Below are 27,024 nucleotides of genomic sequence, written 5' to 3'. Positions count from 1 at the left end.
CCGTCCTGCAGGAAGAACCTGCCTCGCTCCTCACTGCCTGGGCCCTGATTCTGAGCATCAGCCCGGCCCCGCTCCACGGACACATCGCTCTGCTGCGCCGTAATGAACTCCGCTCGGCCTCGCTCCCACCCAGAGCCACTTCTGGGTCCTCAGGCGGCGACTCCTGAGCCCCGGCCGGAGGGACACCCTCCGTCTGCTCGTAGTCCCCTCCCCGGCTCTCGGCCTGGGAGTGCGCCTCAGACCCACACTCCCTCTGCGACCTGGTTACCACGTTAACCCGGCCGGGCGCATCCGCTGCGTCATTCCCCACCGGGGTATCAGCCAGGATTAACTCCCGGGCAGCCCCCAGCACCTCGCCCTCCTGGCCGTCCCACTCGAGGTGGGCTGTAGCCATCGGCAGGTTTCCCCAGTACTCCGACAGCGCCACGACCATCACGCACTCCCCAGCAGCATGTCCTCCGACCTCACCAGGGGCCCTTCGGCTATAGTGATACCCAAGCCTGGATCGCGCCATCCCCGGCGCTCCACCCCATCAACCTTCGCCTGCTTAACCAACCTCTGCCTCCCTTCCCGTGCGTCAGGCCTGACACAGGACGAGCTCGCTGCCCTCTCCTGGCGCACTGGATTATTAGCATGAGCCTCTGCATCACTCGTAGCTGACCCCTGGCTGGCATCGCTGGGTCCCAGCAGTGGGGGTTGGGCCTGCTGGCCTAAGGCCACCTCTCAGGTTTGGGCAGCTCAGCCTCCTGTGGCCGGTCCTCCCACTGTGGTAGCATCTAGTCTGCTTAATACTGGTGTAGAGGTCCCTGCCCTCAGGGTTCCCAGCGCTTCCCCACCCAAGTTGGGCCCAGGTCGCTTCTTAAACCCTCTCTTCCGTCCCGGGGCGGGGAAAGGTGCTGACTAATCTTCCCATGGGGCCGGCGTCCTCCGCTAGCCCTGTTCTGGGGGCGGGCATCGGCAAAATCCGCAGCCCACAGGCCGGACTCCGGCTCCCTGTCACAGACACCTGCCTTGACAGTGTCAGGAACAAAGGCTAGAAATCACTTCAGAGCAATTCGATCCAGCAGCTTCTCAAACCTCCCGTCTGCCTTGGCCCCATGACCCATTTCTTAACAAACCCATCGGCTTGTGAGCACATTCCACACGGGTGCAATCACCCGACATTCTGAACCCCCTAAATTTAACCCTGTAGCACTCAGGAGTGAATCGCTCCAGTACAGCATCCTTAAACTGCCCACAGTCCAGAGCCTCCTGTTCCCTGAGGTCATCGGGCTTTTCCAGTCAGTCTGCTCAGCAGGGAAGGCATCTGCTGACCCTCTGGGACTCGGTTCACCATGCAGCGGCGTTCACACGCAGACAGGAACTCCTCCATATCCTGGTCCATGGGGCACATCTCTTCCCAACTTTGGTTGCCCCAGGGGAGTGGATTCTCAGGGGGAAGCAGGGGGCAGCTGCTGCCTCTGCTCCTGCAATAGTTTCATCTGCCATTTCCTGGATCAATTTTCAGCTTCTGTTTTCTCCATCAATCGCGCAGGAGATTCTCGCTTCAACTTGGCGTCTCACTCTCTCCTTTGAGCTGCTTCTCACTCCAGCTCCGTGTCTCGTGCTTTCTTCTGGGCTGCCTCACCTTCCAACGCATCATTCTCTCGCTTTACTTTGAAGCAAAGTTTGACGATTTTTTGCTGATAATCAAACCCCTGACTCTCGCTGCCTGTTCTCCTGCGTACGGCAGGGTTCACTGCATCGGGGAGGCCTGTACTGCCACCGGCTGGTCCCTTTCCACTAGCAAGCCTCTCAGCGCCTCAGCAGGAGCTTTCTTCCTACAGGTGATTTCTCTCTGCCTGCTCAGTCTCTGGGGATTCTCTCTAGTGAGACCCTGCAGCTGCTGCAGACACATTGCAACTGCACTTTAACCAAAACTTTCTCAAAGCCAGAACTCAAACCTAGAGCAGCGTGGGGTCCTGATCCCAAGCTCCACTGACCTGCTTCTGTGGACTCTGCTGACTGTAATAGGACGGGGGGCTGGGGGGCGGTCTTGCACAGCTGAGAGAACCAGTCCTGGGCAAATCGCTTAAAACCAGCCACTTACAGCCCAGGCTTCGCACTGAGGCACACGGACCCAGCCACAAAAGTACCGCTGAGAGCCACACTGGCCAGCCAGAAGCCACACAAGCAAACCCCGAGATTCTCCAGCTTCTCCTAACTCCCAGAGCCAGCAAACCCCTATGCTCAGGTGAGAGGCTGTTAAAACATATTTCACCAACTCCACAGAGATTCCCCTGAGCCCCACAGGTTCCAGACACTGTCCCAGGTCAACATATACTTGGATCTTCGCCAAACAACATTTTGTGCCCATCTTTTAGAATCTAAAATCTAATGGTTGATTAGGAAAGAAAGAACAAGGTGCGAGAAAAAGATTGCTGAAGTGCTACATTACATCTGCCAGTGACAGCTATAGCTGCAGGCCAGTGATGTTATCTGCTGACCTCTCGAGAGTGTCTGAAAGCTCACCCCATTGGGTCGGGAACCCAGCTCACACAGGCTCAGCTTCTGGAGCCCGAAGAACAAGGGTGGTCACTGCCAGGGCCACCTTATAGCTTTTGAAGTGCAGGGAACAATTCCTTTCCTCTTCCATAGGTAACGGAGTAGCACCTGAGCAGGTGGGCTACTGTGACATTGTGCCTTTGGTCGCTGGGTTCCCCAGCAAGCCTCAGTCTATTGCCATAGTCTGGGCACCTGATCTCTGCCCCTTTGCGCAGCCCAGGTTAACTGGCTGGGGAGGTGATCACACCTCCCATTGTGAATCTCAGCGCTAAAACAGTTTAGTACAAAGCCAATATCTGTATCTTCACATACAAACTGGGCACACACGTACAAGTAGCACAGACAGAGGTGGGGCATCACCAGCTTTCGTTAGACACCTCACACTTGGCCGCCTGGCACAAGGGTTGGTGCCAGTTACGTACAATGGTGACAGAAATGGCTTCCACATTCAATTTAAAAACCCAGTAACACCACAGCTTCCTCAAGGTCCTGTCAGGGGGATGTGCTGTGGAGGTTTGTGTGCTCTGAGGTTGGAGCTTGGAGTCGCCGACACCCAGTGGAGACAGGCGCCCCAGGGACCCTGCGTGCTCCGAGGTTGGAGCTTGGAGTCACACACGCCCAGTGGAGACCAGCGCCCCAGGGACCCTGCGTGCTCCGAGGTTGGAGCTTGGAGTCGCCGACGCCCAGTGCAGACCGGCGCCCCAGGGACCCTGCGTGCTCCGAGGTTGGAGCTTGGAGTCGCCGACGCCCAGTGGAGACCGGCGCCCCAGGGACCCTGCGTGCTCCGAGGTTGGAGCTTGGAGTCGCCGACGCCCAGTGGAGACCGGCGCCCCAGGGACCCTGCGTGCTCCGAGGTTGGAGCTTGGAGTCCCACACGCCCAGTGGAGACCAGCGCCCCAGGGACCCTGCGTGCTCCGAGGTTGGAGCTTGGAGTCACCGACGCCCAGTGGAGACCAGCGCCCCAGGGACCCTGCGTGCTCCGAGGTTGGAGCTTGGAGTCACCGACGCCCAGTGGAGACCAGCGCCCCAGGGACCCTGTGTGCTCCGAGGTTGGAGCTTGGAGTCACCGACGCCCAGTGGAGACCGGCGCCCCAGGGACCCTGCGTGCTCCGAGGTTGGAGCTTGGAGTCACACACGCCCAGTGGAGACCAGCGCCCCAGGGACCCTGCGTGCTCCGAGGTTGGAGCTTGGAGTCGCCGATGCTCAGTGGAGACCAGCGCCCCAGGGACCCTGCGTGCTCCGAGGTTGGAGCTTGGAGTCACACACGCCCAGTGGAGACCAGCGCCCCAGGGACCCTGCGTGCTCCGAGGTTGGAGCTTGGAGTCGCTGACACCCAGTGGAGACCAGCGCCCCAGGGACCCTGCGTGCTCCGAGGTTGGAGCTTGGAGTCGCCGACGCCCAGTGGAGACCGGTGCCCCAGGGACCCTGCGTGCTCCGAGGTTGGAGCTTGGAGTCACACACGCCCAGTGGAGACCGGCGCCCCAGGGACCCTGCGTGCTCCGAGGTTGGAGCTTGGAGTCGCCGACACCCAGTGGAGACCGGCGCCCCAGGGACCCTGCGTGCTCCGAGGTTGGAGCTTGGAGTCGCCGACGCCCAGTGGAGACCAGCGCCCCAGGGACCCTGCGTGCTCCGAGGTTGGAGCTTGGAGTCACACACGCCCAGTGGAGACCAGCGCCCCAGGGACCCTGCGTGCTCCGAGGTTGGAGCTTGGAGTCGCTGATGCTCAGTGGAGACCAGCGCCCCAGGGACCCTGCGTGCTCCGAGGTTGGAGCTTGGAGTCGCTGACACCCAGTGGAGACCAGCGCCCCAGGGACCCTGCGTGCTCCGAGGTTGGAGCTTGGAGTCGCCGACGCCCAGTGGAGACCAGCGCCCCAGGGACCCTGCGTGCTCCGAGGTTGGAGCTTGGAGTCGCTGACACCCAGTGGAGACCGGCGCCCCAGGGACCCTGCGTGCTCCGCGGTTGGAGCTCAGAGTTGCCGACGCCCAGTGCTCTGGGGGACAGGTGCCGCAAGGACCTCCCAGCCTGCCCCCACTCTGCCCCGAGCCAGCCCTCACCCACGCGGAAGATGAGCTCATCCTCTATGGGGTTCTCCTTCTTCTTGCCGCTGCTGTACATGCTGGAGGGGCGCCGCACGGCCTTCTGCCGGATGTGGCTGCCGCTGCTGGGGGACTTGACGCGCCGCTTGACGTCGTCCGGAGAGGGCGGCACGTCGCAGGCCCGCACAACCTTGGCGCGGAAAGGGCTGCCGCGGATGGGCTGCCCGTAGAGCAGGATGGCGAGCAGGTGGTCACCCTCCTGCCGGGGCGTGTACACGAGCTCGTAGGTGCCGTTCTTGTTGTCCAGCACCTCAGCCTCGGCCCGGCTGCCGTCGGGTGCTGTCACCTGGGCCTGCAGGCTGGCACTGCCGCTGCGCACCAGCTCGCCGGCCCGGTCCTTGGTGGTGATGGTGAGGGAGGAGGGCTGGCCCACCACGGCATGCCGCAGCCCCTCGCCTGTGGCCACTGTCTGGTGGGCCACCGCGCTGGTGGTGAGCAGCACGCCCAGGTTGAGGATGGACTTGCGGACACCGTCCGTCTCCACCACGTAGTCCAGCTGGTGGTTCTCCTGCGGCTGCTCGGGGAACTCCTGGCTGGCCAGTGCGCTCAGCCGCTCGCTCATCTGCTTCTTCACCAGCAGCACCTCCGGGGCTGTGCCGTGGTCCAGCGCCTGCTCCGTGAAGCTGCAGCTGCTCAGGATGTTCTCCTGGCCCTGGCGCAGGGCATCCAGTTGGGCCTGCAGCACCTGGGAGGCATGACAGCCAGAGGGTTGGGGGCAGCAGTAGGACCAGAAGTCGGGGCTGGGGCTTGGACGTGGAGGTGGCTGGGGGCAGGGGCGGGGGCAGGCCGGGCCAAGTGGATGCTCAGCTCCAGGCTGCTGCATGGCATGATGCTGCTCCGGTGCTGTGGGGTGGGGGAGTGTTGCTGACCCCGGCTCTTGCCAGGCTGGGGGACATTTCCATCTACTTGTCGCCAGGTGGATTGTGCGCCAGGGTCTGGGGGTTGAATCTGCCAGGGCAGCGGAGAGGTCGGGGAAAGATGGACAGGGTGCATCATACAGAACAATGGGGTGCGTCAGAGGGGGCTGGGGGGATGGGGAGCGCCAGATGGGGGGATGGGATGTGTCAGATGGGGGGATGGGGTGCATCAGATGGGGCTGGGGGGACGGGGTGTGTCAGACGGGCCTGGGGGGCTGGGGTGTGTCAGACGGGGTGATGGGGTGCGTCAGACAGGGCTGGGGCGACAGGATGTGTCAGATGGGGTGCATCAGACAGGGCTGGGGAGATGGGGTGTGTCAGACAGGGTGATGGGGTGCGTCAGATGGGGCTAGGGGAAGGGGGTGTATCAGACGGGGCTGGGGGGATGGGGTGTGTCAGACAGGGTGATGGGGTGCGTTAGACGGGGCTAAGGGGACGGGGATGCGTCAGACGGGGGGATGGGGTGCGTTAGACGGGGCTAGGGGGACGGGATGTGTCAGACGCGGTGATGGGGTGCGTTAGACGGGGCTAAGGGGATGGGGATGCGTCAGACGGGGGGATGGGGTGTGTTAGACGGGGCTAAGGGGACGGGGATGCGTCAGACGGGGTGATGGGGTGCATTAGATGGGGCTAGGGGGACGGGATGTGTCAGACGGGGGGATGGGGTGCATTAGATGGGGCTAGGGGGACGGGATGTGTCAGACAGGGTGATGGGGTGTATCAGACGGGCCTAAGGGGACGGAACATGTCAGACGGGGGGATAGGGTGCGTTAGACGGGGCTAAGGGGACGGGGTGTGTCAGACGGGGGGATGGGGTGCATTAGATGGGGCTACGGGGACGGGATGTGTCAGACGGGGTGATGGGGTGCATTAGACGGGGCTAAGGGGACGGGGATGCGTCAGACAGGGGGATGGGGTGCATTAGACGGGGCTAGGGGGACGGGATGTGTCAGACAGGGTGATGGGGTGTATCAGACGGGGCTAAGGGGACGGGATGCGTCAGACGGGGGGATGGGGTGCGTTAGACGGGGCTAAGGGGACGGGGTGTGTCAGACGGTGGGATGGGGTGCGTTAGACGGGGCTAGGGGGACGGGACGTGTCAGATGGGGGGATGGGGTGCATTAGATGGGGCTAGGGGGACGGGATGTGTCAGACAGGGTGATGGGGTGCGTTAGACGGGGCTAAGGGGACGGGATGCGTCAGACGGGGGGATGGGGTGCGTTAGACGGGGCTAAGGGGACAGGATGCGTCAGACGGGGGGATGGGGTGCGTTAGACGGGGCTAGGGGGACGGGACGCGTCAGACGGGGTGATGGGGTGCCTTAGATGGGGCTAAGGGGACGGGATGCGTCAGACGGGGGGATGGGGTGCGTTAGACGGGGCTAGGGGGATGGGATGCATTGGACGGGGCTAGGGGGATGGGATGTGTCAGACAGGGTGATGGGGTGCGTTAGACGGGGCTAGGGGGATGGGATGTGTCAGACAGGGGGATGGGGTGCGTTAGACGGGGCTAGGGGGACGGGATGCGTGAGACGGGGTGATGGGGTGCGTTAGACGGGGCTAGGGGGACGGGATGTGTCAGATGGGGGGATGGGGTGCATTAGATGGGGCTAGGGGGACGGGACGCGTCAGACGGGGGGATGGGATGCGTTAGACGGGGCTAGGGGGATGGGATGTGTCAGACAGGGTGATGGGGTGCGTTAGACGGGACTAGGGGGACGGGATGCGTCAGACGGGGTGATGGGGTGCATTAGAAGGTGAGTGGGGCCTGGGGGGCTGCAAATGAGTAGGAATTTTTTGCAACGTTTAGGAGGAACAGGGTGCCTCGGTTTCCCCTGGCTAGGGGGAAGCTCACAAGGTGGGGAAACGCGGGTGGCAGAGCTCAGGTGTGCCAGTGCCCAGCAGCCTGGGCCCACACTGCGGGGAGCCCCAGACACCATTTCAGCGGTGCCCAGGGCAGCCGGCTGGTATCAGCCATTCAGGACACAGGCAGCGGGGCCCTGCTGGGGCTGGGGGCTTTGAAAGGACCCAGCTGGGCGAGGCTGGACCCCACTAACACTGAGCGTGGCAGTCAGGGAGGGGTGGCCAGCTCCCATTGGGGTCCCGGGGTCCCCCAGGGCGCGAGGGCTCCAGGGCTGGAGAGGGAAGCCGGGGGGGCGGTGCCCAGCAAGGGCCGGGCCAGCATTACCTTCTGCTTGGAGCCGCAGGTGGCCTCCAGGTCGCGCACAAGCAGCCCCTTGCGGAGCTGCAGGGCCTGCCCCAGCTCGGCGAAGGAGTCGCTGATCTCGCCCAGGGCTGCCTCCTTCCGCTCTGCCAGCTGCCTGCTGATCTCCGACACCAGCCCGATGGCGGCCGTCAGCTGCGGCACTCTGCGGGAGAGGCACCGTGGGTACCCGGGCGCCCTCGCCAGCCCAGCCCAGCCCAGCCCCCCAGCTGCAGCACTCTGCGGGAGAGGCACCGTGGGTACCCGGGCGCCCTCGCCAGCCCAGCCCAGCCCCCCAGCTGCGGCACTCTGCGGGAGAGGCACCGTGGGTACCCGGGCGCCCTCGCCAGCCCAGCCCAGCCCCCCAGCTGCGGCACTCTGCGGGAGAGGCACCGTGGGTACCCGGGCGCCCTCGCCAGCCCAGCCCAGCCCCCCAGCTGTGGCACTCTGCGGGAGAGGCACCGTGGGTACCCGGGCGCCCTCGCCAGCCCAGCCCAGCCCAGCCCCCCAGCTGGGGCACTCTGCGGGAGAGGCACCGTGGGTACCCGGGCGCCCTCGCCAGCCCAGCCCAGCCCCCCAGCTGCGGCACTGACCCACAGGGCAGACCGTCTCCCACCCCCATCAGCTGGGACAGCTCCTACCCCTGCAGCTGAGGCACTGACCCATGGGCACCCCTCCGCCAGGTCAGCCTGGGGCACCAGTGTGCGGGGCCCAGCCCCACTCTCCCCCAGGGCCTCGCCCGCGCCGGTACCTGCTCCGGACGGCGTCCAGCTGCTGCTGCAGCGCGGCCTTGTGCTGCTCCAGGACGCTGCGCAGGGGCACCGTGACGTGCTCCCGGTGCTCGCCCCCCGTGCACTCCCCACACATGGCCGTCTCGCACGGCTCGCAGTAGAACTCCATCACCTGCCGGAAAGCGGGGTCAGGGGCTGCCACTCCCCGCCCAGAGAGCGCATGGGCACAGGACCGCCCAGAGAGCCCCCCACCTGTCCTGGCAAGCGGCTCTGAGCCCCAGCCCCTCTCCCCGCCCAACTAGCACCAACCGCACCCCCAGCAGCCCCCCACGCCCGACTGGCACCGACCGCACCCCCAGCAGCCCCCCCTACGCCCGACTGGCACCGACCGCACCGCCAGCAGCCCCCCTGTGCCCGACTGGCACCGACCGCACCCCCAGGAGCCCCCCCTACGCCCGACTGGCACCGACCGCACCCCCAGCAGTCCCCCCTACGCCCGACTGGCACCGACCGCACCCAGCAGCCCCCCTGCGCCTCACTGGCACCGACCGCACCCCCAGCAGCCCCCCTGCGCCCAACTAGCACCAACCGCACCCCCAGAAGCCCCCCTCTCCGCCTGACTGGCACTGAGATCCCCAGGGGCGGGGTCAGCCTAGTCCCACCCCCAGGCAGAGCCCAGCTCCCCCTGCCAGGGCACCCACCTTGCCCTCGTGGTTGGGGCAGGAGAGCGGCTGGCCGGTGACGGCGCTGACGGGGTCGGGGCGGCTGCTGCTCTCGGGGCTGTGCTGCAGCACCTCCATGAGGTTGGTGATGAAGAAGTTGCTCTGCAGCGCGGCCACGCCCTGCTCGGGCAGGATGGAGGTCTGGCGGCACACGGGGCAGGACAGGGTGAGGCTCTGGGGCGGGATATAGTTCTGGAGACACCTGGGGCAGAGCGGGCACAACGAGAGGGTCAGCACTGCCAGCGCGGGAGCCGCTGGGCACGGGGAGACGGAGGGGCGGGCGGGCGGGCGGGGAGGAGAGCTGCAGCGGGACAGACAGACAGACAGACAGACAGGCAAGCGGAGGGCACGCCAGAGTGGCTGCTCCCCCAGGGAGCCGGCGGCAGCCCTGTGACAGGCGTGGGACAGACGAGGTGCAGAGGGCAGCAGGGAACTGGGGGGAGACGAGGCAGAGGGAAATAAAGTGAACATCACTCGGGGTTCCGGGGTGCTCGACAGCCCCCAGTGACGGCTCCCCCCGAAAGCTCCCGGGAAAGAAAGACCCCGCCCACCTGCTCTGCCTCCTGGATTGCATGTGCCGCCTCCAGAGGGGGCCCCATGTGGCCCCCCGCGACAACAGCATGGGGCGGGCACAGTGCCCTGGGGGGAACCTACCACCCAGACCCCAGCATGGGGGGGGGCACAGTGCCCTGGGGGGAACCTACCACCCAGACCCCAGCATGGGGGGGCGGGCACAGTGCCCTGGGGGGAACCTACCATCCAGAGCCCAGCATGGGGGGGCGGGCACAGTGCCCTGGGGGGAACCTACCACCCAGACCCCAGCACGGGGGGGGGCGGGCACAGTGCGCTGGGGGGAACCTACCACCCAGACCCCAGCACGGGGGGGGGGCGGGCACAGTGCGCTGGGGGGAACCTACCACCCAGACCCCAGCATGGGGGGGGCGGGCACAGTGCCCTGGGGGGAACCTACCACCCAGACCCCAGCATGGGGGGGCGGGCACAGTGCCCTGGGGGGAACCTACCACCCAGACCCCAGCATGGGGGGGCGGGCACAGTGCCCTGGGGGGAACCTACCATCCAGAGCCCAGCATGGGGGGGCACAGTGCCCTGGGGGGGAACCTACCACCCAGAGCCCAGAACGGGGCGGTGGGGGCCCGGGCCCTGGGGGGAACCTACCATCCAGAGCCTAGTGGTGGTGGGGGGGCACAGTGCCCTGGGGAGAACCTACCACCCAGAGCCCAGCACAGGGGGGCGGGGGGCACAGTGCCCCGGGGGGAACCTACCACCCAGAGCCCAGCCTGGGGGGTGGGGGCACAGTGCCCCGGGGGGGAACCTACCACCCAGAGCCCAGCACGGGGGGGGGGGGGGGGCTGGGCCCTGGGGGTAACCTACCATCCAGAGCCCAGCATGGGGGGTGGGCACAGTGCCCCGGGGGGGAACCTACCATCCAGAGCCCAGCATGGGGGGTGGGCACAGTGCCCTGGGGGGAACCTACCATCCAGAGCCCAGCATGGTGGGGGGGCACAGTGCCCCGGGGGGAACCTACCACCCAGAGCCCAGCCTGGGGGGGGGGCACAGTGCCCTGGGGGGAACCTACCACCCAGACCCCAGCACGGGGGGGGCGGGCACAGTGCCCTGGGGGGAACCTACCACCCAGACCCCAGCACGGGGGGGGCGGGCACAGTGCCCTGGGGGGAACCTACCATCCAGAGCCTAGTGGTGGTGGGGGGGCACAGTGCCCTGGGGAGAACCTACCACCCAGAGCCCAGCACAGGGGGGCGGGGGGCACAGTGCCCCGGGGGGAACCTACCACCCAGACCCCAGCATGGGGGGGCACAGTGCCCCGGGGGGGAACCTACCACCCAGAGCCCAGCACGGGGGGGGGGGGGGAGCTGGGCCCTGGGGGTAACCTACCATCCAGAGCCCAGCATGGGGGGGGGGGGGCACAGTGCCCCGGGGGGAACCTACCATCCAGAGCCTAGTGGTGGTGGGGGGGCACAGTGCCCTGGGGAGAACCTACCACCCAGAGCCCAGCACAGGGGGGCGGGGGGCACAGTGCCCCGGGGGGAACCTACCACCCAGACCCCAGCATGGGGGGGCACAGTGCCCCGGGGGGGAACCTACCACCCAGAGCCCAGCACGGGGGGGGGGGGGGGGAGCTGGGCCCTGGGGGTAACCTACCATCCAGAGCCCAGCATGGGGGCAGGGGCACAGTGCCCTGGGGGGAACCTACCACCCAGAGCCCAGCACGGGGGGGTGGGGGGCACAGTGCCCTGGGGGGAACCTACCACCCAGAGCCCAGCACGGGGGGGTGGGGGGCACAGTGCCCTGGGGGGAACCTACCACCCAGAGCCCAGCACGGCGGGGGTGTGATGGGGTTCAGGGGTCCCCCTGCACTGCACCCCGCCCGCTGGCAGGAGAGACTCTCACTCAGCAGGCACAACAGCAGGTTTATTAGGCAACAGATGTCCAGTTTTTCACAGAAGCGACAGTACAGCCGCCAGAGACAGTCCTTCCAACCCGTCCTGGGGGGAAGACCCCGAGGGGTGCCCCTCTGGGGTGTAGCCTTCCCCCTCCTCAGGCTGGCTGCCTTCCAGCTCTCCCTTTTCCTCCCTCAAACTGCCGCCCCCAGTTCAAAACGCAACTCAGCTCCTCCCTGCTCTTTGTTCAGGCAGAGGTGTCACCTGCCAGTTGTAGCCCCAGGCTCATCCTTAGCCACTGGGAGCTGCTGCTTGCCTCGGACATCCAGCCTGACTCACACATGCACCCCCCCCCGCCATCACATCTCTCCCCCCTTCCAGACCGCACTGAGCGGGGTCACTTAGCCAGTGACCTGGGGAAGTTCGGGGCCCTCCCTGCGTGACAGGGCATCGGCTATGGTGTTGCTGTTCCCCTTGACGTGGACCACCTCCATGTCGTAGTCCTGCAGGAGCAGACTCCACCGCAGGAGCTTGGCCTTGGCCCCTTTCATGTGATGCAGCCAGGTCAGGGGTGAGTGATCGGTGTACACGGTGAAACGCCGTCCAAACAGGTACGGCTGCAGCTTCCCCAGCGCCCACACCATGGCCAGACATTCCTTCTCTATGGCCGCGTAGTTCTGCTCCCGGGGCAGCAGCTTCTTACTCAGGTACACGATGGGGTGTTTCTCCCCTTTGTCAGTCACCTGCATTAGCACCGCCCCCAGCCCCACGTCCGAGGCATCGGTGAACACCAGGAAGGGCTTGTTGAAGTCTGGATTTGCCAGCACTGGGGCCCTGACCAGAGCCTCCTTCAGCGCGCAGAGGGGCTCTTGGCACTGCTCGGTCCAGACCACCTTGTCAGGCTTTCCCTTTTTACACAGCTCCGTGAGGGGGGCTGCGATGGAGCTAAAGTGGGGCACAAACCTCCGGTAGTACCCCGCCATCCCAATGAAGGCCTGGACCTGCTTCTTAGTCTGGGGTGTTGGCCAATCTCTGACAGCCTCCACTTTAGCTGGCTCTGGCTTTAAGCAGCCGCTGCCCACCTTGTGGCCCAGGTAGGTCACCTCAGCCATTCCCACCTTGCACTTCCCTGCCTTGATAGTCAGACCGGCCTTCTGGAGTCGGTCCAGCACCTGCTTGACCTGGGACACATGGTCCTCCCACGTCTGGCTGAAGATGCAAATGTCGTCCATGTAAGCCAGGGCAAAGCTCTCCATCGCTTTCAGGAGCTGGTCCACCAGACGCTGGAAGGTAGCGGGTGCCCCCCCGAGGGCAAAGGGCAGGACCAGGAACTCGTAGAGCCCCACAGGGGTGATGAAAGCCGACTTCAGCCGGGCATCTTGGTCTAATGGCACTTGCCAGTACCCCTTGGTGAGGTCTATGGTGGTGAGGTAACGGGCTCCCCCCAGCTTGTCTAAAAGGTCATCAGGCCTGGGCATGGGGTAGGCGTCCGAGACAGTGATGGCGTTAAGCTTGCGATAGTCCACACAAAACCGAACAGACCCATCTTTTTTAGGGACTAACACCACGGGAGAGGCCCAGGGGCTGGACGAGGGTTGGATCACCCCCAGAGCCAGCATGTCTTCAACCTCCCGCTCTATGTCCTGAGCCGTCCTCCCTGTGGCTCTGAATGGCACACACTTGATAGGGGCGTGGGTGCCTGTCTCTATTCGGTGGACAGCCAGGTCAGTGCGTCCGGGTCTGTCCGAGAACAGCTGTTGATGCAAATGCAGCACCTCCTTGATCTCCGTCTGCTGGGCAGGGGTCAGCTGGTCTGAGAGGGGAATAGACTCCAGCAAGGAGCCAGCTCCAGTCCTTGTGAGTAAATCCACCAAGGGATCATCCCCCTGCCCCTCCCAGTGTCTGCACACGGCCAGCACCAAGTTCTGTCTGTCCCAGTAAGGTTTCATCATGTTCACATGATAGACCCGGTGGCTGTGGGCCCGGTTCGACAGTTCCACCACATAATTCACGTCATTTAGCTGTTTGACGACCTTGAAGGGCCCATCCCAGGCCGCTTGCAGCTTGTTCCGCCGCACAGGTACAAGGACCATCACTTGATCCCCGGTGGCATAGGCTCGGGCCCTGGCGTTACGGTCATACCAGACCTTTTGCTTCCTTTGGGCCATGGAGAAGTTCTCCCTGGCCAGGCCCATGAGCTCGGTGAGTTTTTCCCGGAAGGTCAGTACATACTGTACCACTGACTCCCCTTCAGGAGAGGCCGTCTCCTCCCACTCTTCTCTGAGCAAGTCCAAGGGTCCCCGTACCCTCCTTCCGTACAGCAGCTCAAACGGGGAGAACCCCATGGATTCCTGGGGCACCTCCCTGTATGCAAACAGCAGGTGGGGTAAGTAATTGTCCCAGTCATGGGGGTATTGATTCATGAAGGTTCTCAGCATCTGCTTCAGAGTCCCATTGAACCTTTCCACCAGCCCATTGGTCTGCGGGTGGTAGGCTGTGGCCCAGGTGTGCCGGACCCCACACTTGTCCCACAAGCTTTGCAGTAGGGCCGACATGAAGTTGGACCCCTGCTCTGTGAGGACCTCCTTGGGGAACCCCACTCTGCTGAAAATGGACAGCAGCGCATCCGCCACGGTGTCAGCGTCGATAGAGGTCAAGGCCACTGCTTCTGGGTATCGCGTGGCAAAATCTACCACCACCAAAATATATTTCTTCCCCGAACGCGTTGCCTTGCTGAAGGGGCCCACTATGTCTATAGCCACTTTCTGGAAAGGCTCCTCTATGATGGGCAGTGGCCTCAAGGCAGCTTTCCCCTTGTCCCAGCTCTTCCCCACCCTCTGGCAGGGATCGCAGGACAGGCAATACAGACGGACAGCTGCAAAGATCCCTGGCCAGAAAAAGTTCTGTAACAACCTTCTCCTGGTGCGGTGGATCCCCTGGTGTCCTGCGAGCGGGACATCATGGGCTAGGTACAGCAGCCTGCGCCGGTACTTTTGGGGAACCACTAGTTGCCTCTGGACCTTCCATGGCTCCGCTTTGCGTCTGAGAGCCCATTCCCGGTACAGGAATCCCTTTTCCCACAGGAATCTCTCCCTGCAGCCCTCCCCCAGCTGTGGAGCTGGGCTGAGACTGGCCAGTTCCCTCAGCTTCTGCAAGGAGGGGTCTCTCTGCTGCTCTGCCTGGAACTCTTCCGCTGGGGCAGGGGCGGAAGCTACTTCCCCATCCCTGCCTGGCTCCAGCATCCCTGGCCTGTGAGATCTGGTTTTTGGGGGCCCCCTTTCTCTCAGGGTTGGCCCCTGTGGCTTTGGCTGGGCCTGTACCCCTGAATCTGGGGAGCGCACCCCTAGTTTTCTTTGGCTACGGGTCAGGACCAGGGCACGAGGGCGTTCGCCTTGCCAGTTCTCCAGGTCAGCCCCCATCAGTACATCTGCCGGCAAATGGCTGTGCACGCCCACTTCCTTGGGGCCTTCCTTCTTCCCCCATTTCAGGTGCACCCTCGCCATGGGCACCTTGAAAGGGGTTCCATCAATTCCTGTTATCGTCAGGTGGGAATCGGGTATCATGCCGCCTGGTGCCACCACCCCGGGTCGGGCCAGCGTCACGTCAGCGCCTGTGTCCCAGAACCCCGTGACCTTTTTCCCGTCTACCTCGAGGTGTTTGAGACACTTGCTCCACAGAGGCATTGCCGCCCCCACTCTGTAAACTGGCCTCTGAGCATTTGGTCCCCCTGAGGAGCTGGTCTGTGGGGCGGACTCGGCCCAATCCGAGTGCCCACTGTCAGCACCACCCGCCTTGGCCGCCAGCCCCTCTGACTTCTGGGACCCCACCCAGTTGACTCCATGACCCCCCGGCCTGCTCAACGTGTCTGGGAGCCTGGGGCACTGGGCTGCTCTATGCCCCTTTCGCCCACAGCGGTAACAGCCTGGGTCTTGTTGTGTCCCTCGGGCCGGCTGCTCTGTCCGGGCTCTGTTTGGCTCTCTGGGGGGTGGGTGGCTGGCCCCTCTTTCCTGGGCTTGCCCAAGAGGTGGTCCCCTCTGTCGTACAGTTAGGGACCGGTCTCTCTGAGATTCTCGGTTTCTCCAGGACTCCCTCTCCCTCTGGGACTCCCTCTCTCTCCGAGACTCCCTCTCTTTGTGGGGCTCACTTTCAAACCTGGCCCGGCTGTTTGTGAAGTCATCTGCCAGTTTCCCTGCATCGTGAGAGTCCCCTGGCTTCCGGTCCACGAGCCACACCCTCAGGTCAGGTGCGCACATCTCGTAGAATCGCTCCACGATCGCCAGCTCGATCAGGTCCTCTACGGACTGGACTCCCATTCCGAACGCCCACTTCTGGTAGTATTGCTTCAGGCGGGCGGTTGTATCTACGTGGGTTTCCTCTGGCCTCTTCTGCGCCTCCTGGAACTTCTTCTTGTACATCTCCGGAGTCAGCCCGAACTTATGCAGCAGGGCCTGTTTGAACCATTCATAGTCCCCAGGCTGCAGCCCCACCAGCTGGCTGAGCACCACTGCGGCCTTCTGGCCCAGCAAGGGGGTGAGGTGCCGGATCCACTCATCTGGGGGAACCTCATGCAACTCACAGGCTCGCTCGAAGGCGGTAAGGAACTCGTCCATGTCCCCTGGGTCCTGACACTGGGCCAGCACACGCGTCTCCAAGTGACTGGCCACCCCGAGCCGTCTGGCCCTCTCCCCGCTTACCGCAGCTGGGGCCTCTTGGCGTCTCGCCTCTGCCATGGTTCGCTCATGCTCCCGCTCTCGCTCTCTCTCCTTCCGTTCTCGTTCTTTCTCCTCCCGCTGTGTCTCTTGTAGCTGGCGCTCGTGCTCACGCTCTCTTTCTCGTTCCTGGCGCTCGTGCTCACGCTCTCTTTCCCGTTCCTGGCGCTCACGCTCTCTTTCTCGTTCCTGTCGCTCACGCTCTCTTTCCCGTTCCTGGTGCTCCAGTTCCTTTAATTTCACCTCGAGTTCCAGCCGTTGCAGCTCTGCGGCGGGGGACTCTGCCCGCGATGGACCACCGCTAGCTGAGCGCGACCTGGTGGGCACCGCGTCTGTCTGACGGCGTCGAGCCCCCGCTCCTGTCGGAGAATCCGAAATGCTTCCCGAGGCTGACCGGCCACTTTCTGCCGGGACAGGCTCTGCCCCCCCGGATCGGTCATTCTCTTCCAGCTGTGCAATCAGCTGGGCCTTGGTCGCCTTCCCCACGGTCAGGCCCCTCTCTCTGCACAGCCCCGCTAGCTCTGCCTTCAGGAGTCGGGTATAATCCATCTCCCCGCTATTTCCCGGGGTATCCACTCACCAGCAGCAGCTGCAGGAATGGCTCTGTTCCCCCTCTGGCTCTTGTGAGACTCCTTCCTTCTCTGGTGCTCAGTCAGCCACTGCTGGGAGCTCATCCGTGGGTGCAGTGCATCCCACTTCTGACACCAGTGTGATGGGGTTCAGGGGTCCCCCTGCACTGCACCCCGCCCGCTGGCAGGAGAGACTCTCACTCAGCAGGCACAACAGCAGGTTTATTAGGCAACAGATGCCCAGTTTCTCACAGAAGCGACAGTACAGCAGCCAGAGACAGTCCTTCCAACCTGTCCTGGGGGGAAGACCCCGAGGGGTGCCCCTCTGGGGTGTAGCTTTCCCCCTCCTCAGGCTGGCTGCCTTCCAGCTCTCCCTTTTCCTCCCTCAAACTGCCGCCCCCAATTCAAAACCCAGCTCAGCTCCTCCCTGCTCTTTGTTCAGGCAGAGGTGTTATCTGCCAGTTGTAGCCCCAGGCTCATCCTTAGCCACTGGGAGCTGCTGCTTGCCTCGGACATCCAGCCTGACTCACACATGCACCCCCCCCACTCCATCACAGGGGGGGGCCCGGGCCCTGGGGGGAACCTACCACCCAGAGCCCAGCACGGGGGGGCGGGGGGCACAGTGCCCTGGGGGGAGCCTACCACCCAGAGCCCAGCACGGGGGGGCGGGGGGCACAGTGCCCTGGGGGGAGCCTACCACCCAGAGCCCAGCACGGGGGGGGCACAGTGCCCCGGGGGGAACCTACCACCCGGAGCCTAGCACGGGGGTGGGGCACAGTGCCCTGGGGGGGACCTACCATCCAGAGCCCAGCATGAGGGGGGGCACAGTTCCTGGGGGGAACCTACCACCCAGGCACCAGTGTGGGAGGGCCATGCCCGGGGCAGAACCTACTATCCAGACACCAGCATGGGGGGGGGGGGGGGGCGCAGTGCCCGGGAAGGGGGGGACCTACCCTCCAGACACCAGCGTGGGGGGCACAGTGCCCGGGGGGGGGCGGGAACCTACCATCCAGACAGCAGCGTGGGGGCGCAGTGTCCCGGGGGAACCTACCATCCAGACAGCAGTGCGGGAGGGTGTCCTGGGGGGAACCTACCACCCAGAAACCATCACGGGTAGCAGGGGTGGGCCATGCCCTGGAAGCAGAGGTTTTGGACCCATGAACTGTTTGCATTCCAGGACGTTGAACTGCAACTACTAACATTAGTCAGCTGTCGTCTGGCCCTAGGATTCTACGGAAAGCAGCAGACCCAGATGTACTGCGTCCAAGAACTTTCCAAGAGCTGGCTGAGGCGCGACACCATCAGTGCTGATTTCTAAGAAATCTCGGAGCATGAAGACACTGCCGGAAGCTTGGGGCAAAGCTCCTCTGCAGGTGGTAGTAAAAAGAATGGAGCAGCTGATGTGGGACTAGATTTATAAAGCAGTGAAGGAGAGTAATCTAGTTGCAGTACCACCTCAGAGACAGCACACACCTCCTGTGGAACTGGAAGTACGCACTGGAGGTGGGCAGTCAGGCAGCGGTGACCCACAAAAATGCAGGACAGTTCTGTGCTAAGTGGAAAGGACGGAAAAGGAAGCCAGCCCTTCCTGCCACACAGGAAAGTTTCAGCTGCATGACCCTGGGCTCTGCCGTGAGGTTTGGAAAGATGAACCACCACGGTTTGCTCAGTTACAAACGTGCTAGTGTTGCCAACTGGCTCCATACCCGAGGCAGCCCTAACTCGGAGGTGCTCCTGTTATGCCAGTGGTCAGGGCTTCTGGAAGAGCCTGTGGCAATGACCTGTTGGGTTCAGAAAGGACGACCGATGCTGTAATAGCGCAAGGCTCTGTCTGCACTGGCACGGGCATCGGGAACAGCTCTGTGGGTCCAGCACGAGTCCTGGATATGCATGGAGCAGCCCTTTCCCGCAAGGCTCAGCCGGTGAAAGCAAGCCCGGGGCGGGGGTGCTCTGATACAGCCATCCCCACTGCTAGGCTGTGGTCTCCATTCCTCTCTCGAGCCCTGCAGGAGCCAGGAGAGATGGGAGCTCCCTCCCACACCCCAAGGCAGGGGCCAAAACACAGGCCAAAGGGTAAGTGCGGGGCCTGGCCCTCCTCTTCCACTTGCCACCAAGTGGGGGGGGCGGGGCAGAAACACCCTTCCTGGCTGGGGGTGAGACGCAGGAGCGCAGCGTGCTGTGGAGAAGGCGCTGTCCTGGTGCGGGGAGGGGACCAGGCCTGGCACGCGTGCAGCCCTGGGCTTGGGATCACACCTGAGCCTTGCCTCCCCAGCCCAGGGGCACCACCAGCCAGAGACTGGGCTCCACGCCGGGTGGGCTCAGCCTGCTCTGGCCAACCAGGGGGGCCACACATGCAGGCAGGTGGGTCGCTGCCCCTCACTCCTCGCACACGAGGGGGAGGCGGCCATGGCAGGTCCCAGGCACTCCCTGCTGGCCCTGTGTGATGGAGTGGGGGGAGTGCATGTGTGAGACTCAGGCTGGATGTGGGAGATGGGCAGAGCAGCTCCCAGTGGCTAAGGATGACCCTGGGGCTGTACCCTAGGCTGGCAGGTGACACCTCTGCCCTGAGCACAGAGCAGGGAGGAGCGGAGCTGGGTTTGAATCGGAGGCGGCAGTTGGAAGCTGGGGAGAGGGAGCTGGAAGGCAGCCAGCCTGGCTGGGGGGAAGCTACACCCCAGAGGGGCACCCCTCGGGCTCCTCTCCCCAGGACGGGTTGGAATGACTGTCTCTGCTGGCTGCACTGACCCCGCTGTACTGAGCTGGGCCTCTGTGGCCTCCTAAACCTCCTGTTCTACCTGCTGAGTGAGAGTCACTCCTGCCTGCGGACAGGGTGCAGAGCTTGGGGACCGCTGAACCCCATTGCAGATGACTTAGTTGGGTTGATCCTACTTGAAGCAGGGGTCTGGACTTGATGACCTCCTGAGGTCCCTTCCAGCCCTGGGATTCTATGATCTCCGTTATGGACTGACCCATCCTAAGAAGGATGTAACCCAAGACTACAAGAGAGCAACCTACTCCACCTGCTGCAAGCCTGCAGCAAGAACTGCGTGTCTGGTGTCCGTAATTTGATTGCTTTAACAATTTTACTCCCCTTTTCTTTCTCTCTTTCTTTTTCATTCTATTAGACACTTTGGATTTTAGACTCTAAAAGCTTGGCCCAGCATGTTCTTTGAGTAAGATCCGAGATGTACAATGACCTATGAATGGTGCTGGTTCTTTGGGAGGGGAAGAACCTGCTCGGACTTGGCAGGATCGGTTTCCAGAGCCTTTCACCTGTGTGAGGAGGGGGCTGGGTGCGGCCTAGGGCAGCGGGAATGTGTGAGGGAATTGCTGGTGTGACTCCTTGCTGGGCAGTGTGGTAATACAAGTGTGCCGTGTGAGGGATTGGTGCTGTACAGGGGAGGACCCCCAGTCCTGGGCTGTGAGCTGCCTGGGTTTAAGCAGTTGGCCCTGGGTTGGCCCTCTCAGCTGTGCCTGGAAAACCTCCCCTATTAGAGCTGGTTTCCTACTTGATCCCTCTACAGCCAGGCTCCTCCCCATCCCCACCGCTCATCAGTAGCTTCCCAGGCACACTGCTGCACGCTGGCTGGGTGCATGGGAGCAGCTGTGCTCTCAGCCTTCGTCGGCCCATCAGCCTGTCCGTCGTCGCTTCCCCCACCTAAATGAGGTACTTGCTCTACCGCAGGGCACCAAGCCAGTCACACGCAGCACCTCCGCTGCCTCTCCGGAAAGCAAGGGGTTGCACAAGCAAATCCCACAGTCACTCCTTGTGCCACACCCCGTCCCCTCCTCACACAGATGAGAGGTTATGGAAACCAGGCTCACCAACTCCACACAGGTCCCTCCAGCCCCACCGGACCAGCCACGTTCCCAGGAGAGTGTATACCTCAGACCTTACCCAAAAGAGCACGTGGGGACAGGCTTCATAGCAGAGACAGTGCTGAAGTGATGAGCTAGACTGACAACAAAGAAGAAGGAACCCCTGGGTCTTCTTTATACTCTGACCCACGCGGGGGAGACGCTGTTCCTCCCCGTGTGGGAGCACATCTGAGGTTGAGGGGATCCTCAAGGGATCCATTTTGGAGCACTCGGAAGAGGGGAAAGTGATCAAAAGTAGCCAACATGGATTCACCAGGGGCAAGTCCTACCTCAGCAATCTGATCAGCTTCTGTGATGTGGTAACAGGCTCTGTGGACATGGGGAAGCCAGTGGCTGTGATATACCTTGACTTCAGCAAGGCTTTTGATACGGTCTCCCACAACATTCTTGCCTATAACTTAAGAAAGTATGGATTGGATCCATGGACTATAAGATGGATAGAAAGCTGGCTAGACAGTCAGGCCCAATGGGTAGTGGGCAATGGCTCAATATCTGGATGGCAGTTGGTTTCAAGCGGAGTGCCGCAAGGCTCGGTTCTGCGGCTGGTGTTGTTCAACATCTTTATTAATGACTTGGATGAGGGACTGGACTGCACCCTCAGCGAGTTTGCAGATGACACCAAGCTAGTGGGAGAGGTAGACACGTTGGAGGGTGGTGATAGGATTCCGAGTCACCTGGATAAATTGGAGGACTGGGCCAAAAGAAATCTGATGTGGTTCAGCGAGGCGAGGTATAGAGTCCTGCACTTGGGACGGACGAATCCCAAGCATTGTTACAGGCTGGGAACTGATGGGTTAAGCAGCAGTACGACGGAAAGGGATCTTGGGATTACAGTGGATGAAAGGCTGGATAGGAGTAAATAGGGTGCCCTTGTAGCCAAAATGGCTAATGGCATATTGGGGTGCATTAGGAGGGAGGAACATTTCCAGCAGATCTTGAGAAGTTGTAGTTCCCCTCTGTTTGCTACTGGTGAGGCCGCATCTGGAGTATTGCATCCAGTTTTGGGCCCCCCAGTATAAAAAGGATGTGGATTTGCTGGAGCAGGTTCAGCGAAGGGCAACAAAAATGATAAGGGGCTGGAGCACAAGACCTATGAGGAGAGGCTGAGGGATTTGGGCTTGTTTAGTTTACAGAAGAGAAGACTTAGGGGTGATTTAATAGCAGCCTTCAACTTCCTGAAGGGGAGCTCTAAAGAGGAGGGTGAGAAACTGTTCTCAGTGGTGTCAGATGGCAGAACAAGGAGCAATGGTCTGAAGTTGAAGAGGGAGAGGTGTAGGTTAGATATTAGGAAAACTACTTCACCAGAGGGTGGTGAAGCATTGGAATGCGTTGCCTAGAGAGGTGGTGGATTCTCTATCCCTTGAGGTTTTTAAGTCCTGGCTGGGATGACTTAGTTGGGGTTGATTCTGCTGGAAGCAGGGGGCTGGACGCCGTGATCCCTTCCAGCCCTGTGATTCTACAAGATGGAGACTGACATGTGAGCAGGTCACCCGTCCAATTCCTTTTTTGGGCAATCAGCCATTGCCTGTTGCTGGGTTACACATCCACAGCCAGATTCCTCTGACACGGATTGGAATCTGATAACGCCTTCCTCTGTCAAGTGAGCCTTCCCCGATGAAGAACCTTTCACAATGGGTTGCAATGCCTGTCACATTTCTACATCGGGTATAGGAACAGAGAGATTGCCGGGTTAGTCTGTGTTCTGTCAAAACAACAAAGCAGTCAGGAGCACTTTAAAGACTAACAAAATAATTTATTAGGTGAGTTTTCATGGGACAGACCCACTTCTTCAGACCAGAGCCAGACCAGAACAGACTCAATATTTAAGGCACAGAGAACCAAAGACAGTTATCGAGGTGGGCAAATCAGAAAAATTGTAATCAAGGTGAGCAAATCAGCAGAGAAGAGGGGCAGTAAGAGTGAGGGGAAGTCAAGTGTCAGATAAAACGAAGTATGTAAAAGCGTCCTTATAATGGGACTCTTATACCCCTGTTATAAGGACTCTTCTACATACTTTATTTTATCTGACTCGACGTTCCCCCGCCCTACTGCCCCTCTGCTGATTTGCCTACCTCGATAACTATCTTTGGTTCTCTGTGCCTTAAATATTGAGTCTGTTCTGGCTACGGGCGGAAGATGTGGGTCTGTCCCATGAAAGCTCATCACCTAATAAATTATTTTGTTAGTCTTTGAAGTGGTACTGGACTGCTTTGTTGTTTACGTTGGGCATGGAAGCCATTTTATGCACCCAGTGTATCTATTGGCCATAAATATTGTGCTCGGAGGGCAGTGAGAGGTGTCTAATGCAAACTGAGGATGTCCCAAATTTATGTATGCTACTTGTATGGCCAGGTGCTCAGATGCCCAACCCCCATCCCAGGTGCATGGCATTTATCAGTGGAATGCAGCCCACTGGTCAGGTGACCTGGGCTGAGCAAGGGAACTAAAAGGAGATGCCCAGACACAGATGGCACCTGCCATGTAAATGCCTGGGGCGGGCTGGCCAAACCAGTGATCAATGGTCTTTTGCCAGTGGCTCACCTGGTCCGGTGAGTTCTGACACTCAAGGGTCTGATGGGAAGAAGACAGGCCAGTGTTCCTGGACACAAGAGAGGAAAATGCTTAACAGGAAAATGCTTAGTCAGCTTAAATTCACAAAGGAGGCACACAAGAAACGGAAACGAGGACAGTTGACTAAGGAGGGGTATAAACACACGGCTGGAGAATGCCGGGCAGTAATCAGAAAAGCAAAAGCAGAGTTGGAACTGCAGCTGGCAAGGGATGTGAAGAGTAACAAGAAGGGCTTCTACAGGCATGTGAACAATAAACGGGTTGTCAGAGAAGGTGTGGGGCCATTACTGGACGAGGGAGGTAACCTAGTGACAGACGATGCAGGAAAAGCTGAAGTACTCAATGCTTTTTTTGCCTCAGTCTTCACAGACAAAGTCAACTTCCCCATGATGGTCCTAGACCAGGTGTGTCCAACTCGCGGCCCGGGACAGCTACTAATGTGGTCCCACAAGATCGTAAACTTTTAACATTATTATGTGATTTATATACATTAACTATATTATATATTTTATATGCAGCCCAAGACAATTCCTCTTCACTCAAAGCGGGCCAGGCAAGCCAAAAGGTTGGACATCCATGTCCTAGACGATGCAGTATGGGAAGGTGGAGGGCAGGCATCTGTAGGGAAGGAACAAGTTCTGAGCCATTTACAAAAACTAGATGTGCACAAGTCCATGGGTCTGGATTTAATGCACCCCAGGGTACTGAGGGAACTGGCAGAGGTCATTGTCGAACCTTTGGCCATTATCGTTGAAGACTCTCGGAGATCAGGGGAGATACCAGATGACTGGAATAAGGCAAATGTCGTGCCCATCTTTAAAAAAGGAAAGAAGGACAATCCAGGGAACTACAGACCCATCAGCCTTACCTCAATCCCTGGGAAAATAATGGAGGGAATCCTCAAGGAATCCATTTTGGAACACTTGGAAGAGGGGAAAGTGATCAAAAGTAGCCAACATGGATTCACCAGGGGCAAGTCCTGCCTCAGCAATCTGATCAGCTTCTATGACGACATAACAAGCTCTGTGGACATGGGGAAGTCAGTAGATGTGATATACCTTGACTTCAGCAAGGCTTTTGATACGGTCTCCCACAACATTCTTGTCCATAAGTTAAGGAAATATGGATTGGACCCTTGGACTATAAGATGGATAGAAAGCTGGCTTGATGGTCGGGCGCAAGGGGTAGCGGTCAATGGCTCAATATCTGGATGGTGGTCTGTTTCAAGCGGCGTGCCGCAAGACTTGGTTCTGGGGCCGGTGTTATTCAACATCTTTATTAATGACCTGGATGAGGGACTGGCTTGCACCCTCAGCAAGTTTGTGGATGACACAAAACTAGGGGGAGAGGTAGCTACGTCAGAGGGTAGAGAGAGAATCCAGAGGGACCTGGATAAATTGGAGGACTGGGCCAAAAGAAATCTGATGCTGTTCAATAAGGAGAAGTGTAGAGTCCTGCACCTGGGGTGGAAGAATCCCAAACATTGTTACAGGCTGGGGACCGACTGGCTCAGCAGCAGTATGATGGAAAGGGACCTAGGGGTTATGGTGGATAAAAGGCTGGATATGAGTAAACAGTGCGCCCTTGTCGCCAAGAAGGCTAACGGCACACTGGGGTGCATTAGGAGGAGCATTTCAAGCACATCTAGGGACGTAGTAGTTCCTCTTTATTCGGCACTGGTGAGGCCACATCTGGAATATTGTGTCCAGTTTTGGTCCCCCCAGTATAAAAAGGATGTGGATTTGCTGGAGCAGGTTCAGCGAAGGGCAACAAAAATGATAAGGGGCTGGAGCACAAGACCTCTGAGGAGAGGCTGAGGGATTTGGGCTTGTTTAGTTTACAGAAGAGAAGACTTAGAGGTGATTTAATAGCAGCCTTCAACTTCCTGAAGGGGAGCTCTAAAGAGGAGGGTGAGAAACTGTTCTCACTGGTGTCAGATGGCAGAACAAGGAGTAATGGTCTGAAGTTGAAGAGGGAAAGGTGTAGGTTAGATATTAGGAAAACTACTTCACCAGGCAGGTCGTGAAGCACTGGAATGCGTTGCCTAGAGAGGTGGTGGATTCTCCATCCCTTGAGGTTTTTAAGTCCCGGCTGGACAAGGTGCTGGCTGGGATGACTTTGTGGGGGTTGATCCTGCTTGAAGCAGGGGGCTGGATTGGATGACCTCCTGAGGTCCCTTCCAGCCCTGTGATTCTGTGAACCATGAGGTGGGCCTACCGTCAACCATCTTGGACTGGATCTTGCCTTCTTTCTTTTGGTGCCTGTCTCCAAGGGTCCATGTCCCAGCACGTGGACCCCAGTGAGCTGCATCTATAATTCTCCAGTAACAAAACCTGCATAACCTGGAATGGACTGTCAGAGACTTTCAAGAACCAGCAAGTAACACCGCTGGCTGCACCAGTAGTTGTGACCGACGCATGTAAAGTATTGCTTGAACAGTTCTTCTCTCTAACCCTGCTCCTTCTCCTGTATTAATAAACCCTTAGATATTAGATCTAAACAATTGGTGGGCATGTTGTTTTGGGTAAGATCTGGGGTATATTGACGTCTGAAAAACCTGTGCTTAAGAGACTCTCACCTTACACTGGAGGCTGCTGGTCTGGGCTGGCAGAGCAGCTGAGAAGTCTGTGGGTTTGCTTGTGTGGCTCCTGGCTGGCCAGTGGGGCTGGCAGAGCTGCTGTGTGGCTGGCTGGATCTGCCTTAGTGAGAAGGAAATCCCAGCCTGGGGCTGTAAATGGCCTGGATTTTAAGCAAAGGTACCTGGATGGATTTCTTCAGCTGTGCCCAGAAACCCTGTCCTGTTACAGGGACTCACCACTCATAGAAGATCTGCAGAGAGGAGTACCGGGAGTGCGGGGGCAAGACTCACCATTCAAAGAAGGTGGCAGGCAGAGGGGCACTGGGGTGGTGCTAGAGGGGTACCAGTGGTCATCACTCACAGAAGGTGGCAGGCAGAGGGGCACTGGGGGGGAGGAACCGAGGGGGGCCGGGGGGCACTCACCGCTCACGGAACGTGGCAGGCAAAGGGGCACTGGGGGGGAGGAGCCGAGGGGGACAGTGGGGTGTCTGGGGGGACTCACTGCTCAAAGAAGGTGGCAAAGGGGTATGGGGGAGGAGCCGAGGGGGACAGTCGGGTGTCTGGGGGGACTCACCGCTCACAGAAGGTGTGCAGACAGGGCAGCACCTTGGGGTTGCGGTACCGGTCCAGGCAGATGCTGCAGACCAGGAACTGCTTGTCGATCTGCCGCACCACAGGGCTGGCGCTTGCCTCGCGCTTGGCCATGGCGGCTCTGTTTGCCCGGCTGCGCTCCCCTGCAGAGGCACAACAGGGCTGAGGTGCAGGGCGCCCCCTGACACCCCCCTGAATGCCCCCCCACCCGCTCTGCCCCCCTGACACCCCCCGCCCACTCTGCCCCCCACACCCCCTGCCTGCTCTGCCCCCCAACACCGCCCGCCCGCTCTGTGTCCCCCCCGACACTCCCCTGCCTGCTCCTATACCACCCCAGTCCACACCGCACCCCCACACTGCTCCCCATCCCCATCCCACCCCCCAGCCCTGCCAGACACCACCAACCCACAGACTGTATCCACCATGGAGAGAACCCCCCAAACTCGCTCCAATACCACCCCAGTCCGCACAGCACCCAGAATCACAGGGCTGGA

The 27,024-nt window shown here is 60.8% G+C and overlaps 1 protein-coding gene across 4 annotated transcripts in view; it reads right to left on the bottom strand.

Moving 5' to 3' along the window:
- Positions 1–27,024, bottom strand: part of TRIM3 (tripartite motif containing 3) — a 55,285-nt gene that overhangs the window by 13,165 nt on the left and 15,096 nt on the right. For 3 of the 4 annotated variants that reach the window (XM_075009693.1, XM_075009434.1, XM_075009612.1), the window contains exons 2-6: positions 26,514–26,673; positions 9,193–9,415; positions 8,512–8,663; positions 7,746–7,926; positions 4,600–5,326 (exon numbers count right to left, since the gene is read on the bottom strand). In XM_075009693.1, the coding sequence (XP_074865794.1) occupies positions 4,600–5,326; positions 7,746–7,926; positions 8,512–8,663; positions 9,193–9,415; positions 26,514–26,644 (1,414 nt within the window). In that variant the 5' untranslated portion in view covers positions 26,645–26,673. The remainder of the gene's footprint in view (positions 1–4,599; positions 5,327–7,745; positions 7,927–8,511; positions 8,664–9,192; positions 9,416–26,513; positions 26,674–27,024) is intronic. The other variant, XM_075009525.1, reaches the window with a different exon arrangement.

The sequence above is a fragment of the Carettochelys insculpta genome, chromosome 1 (assembly GCF_033958435.1).
Source record: "Carettochelys insculpta isolate YL-2023 chromosome 1, ASM3395843v1, whole genome shotgun sequence".
Lineage (NCBI taxonomy): Eukaryota > Metazoa > Chordata > Testudines > Carettochelyidae > Carettochelys > Carettochelys insculpta.
This window is presented reverse-complemented; position numbering and strand designations above follow the sequence as displayed.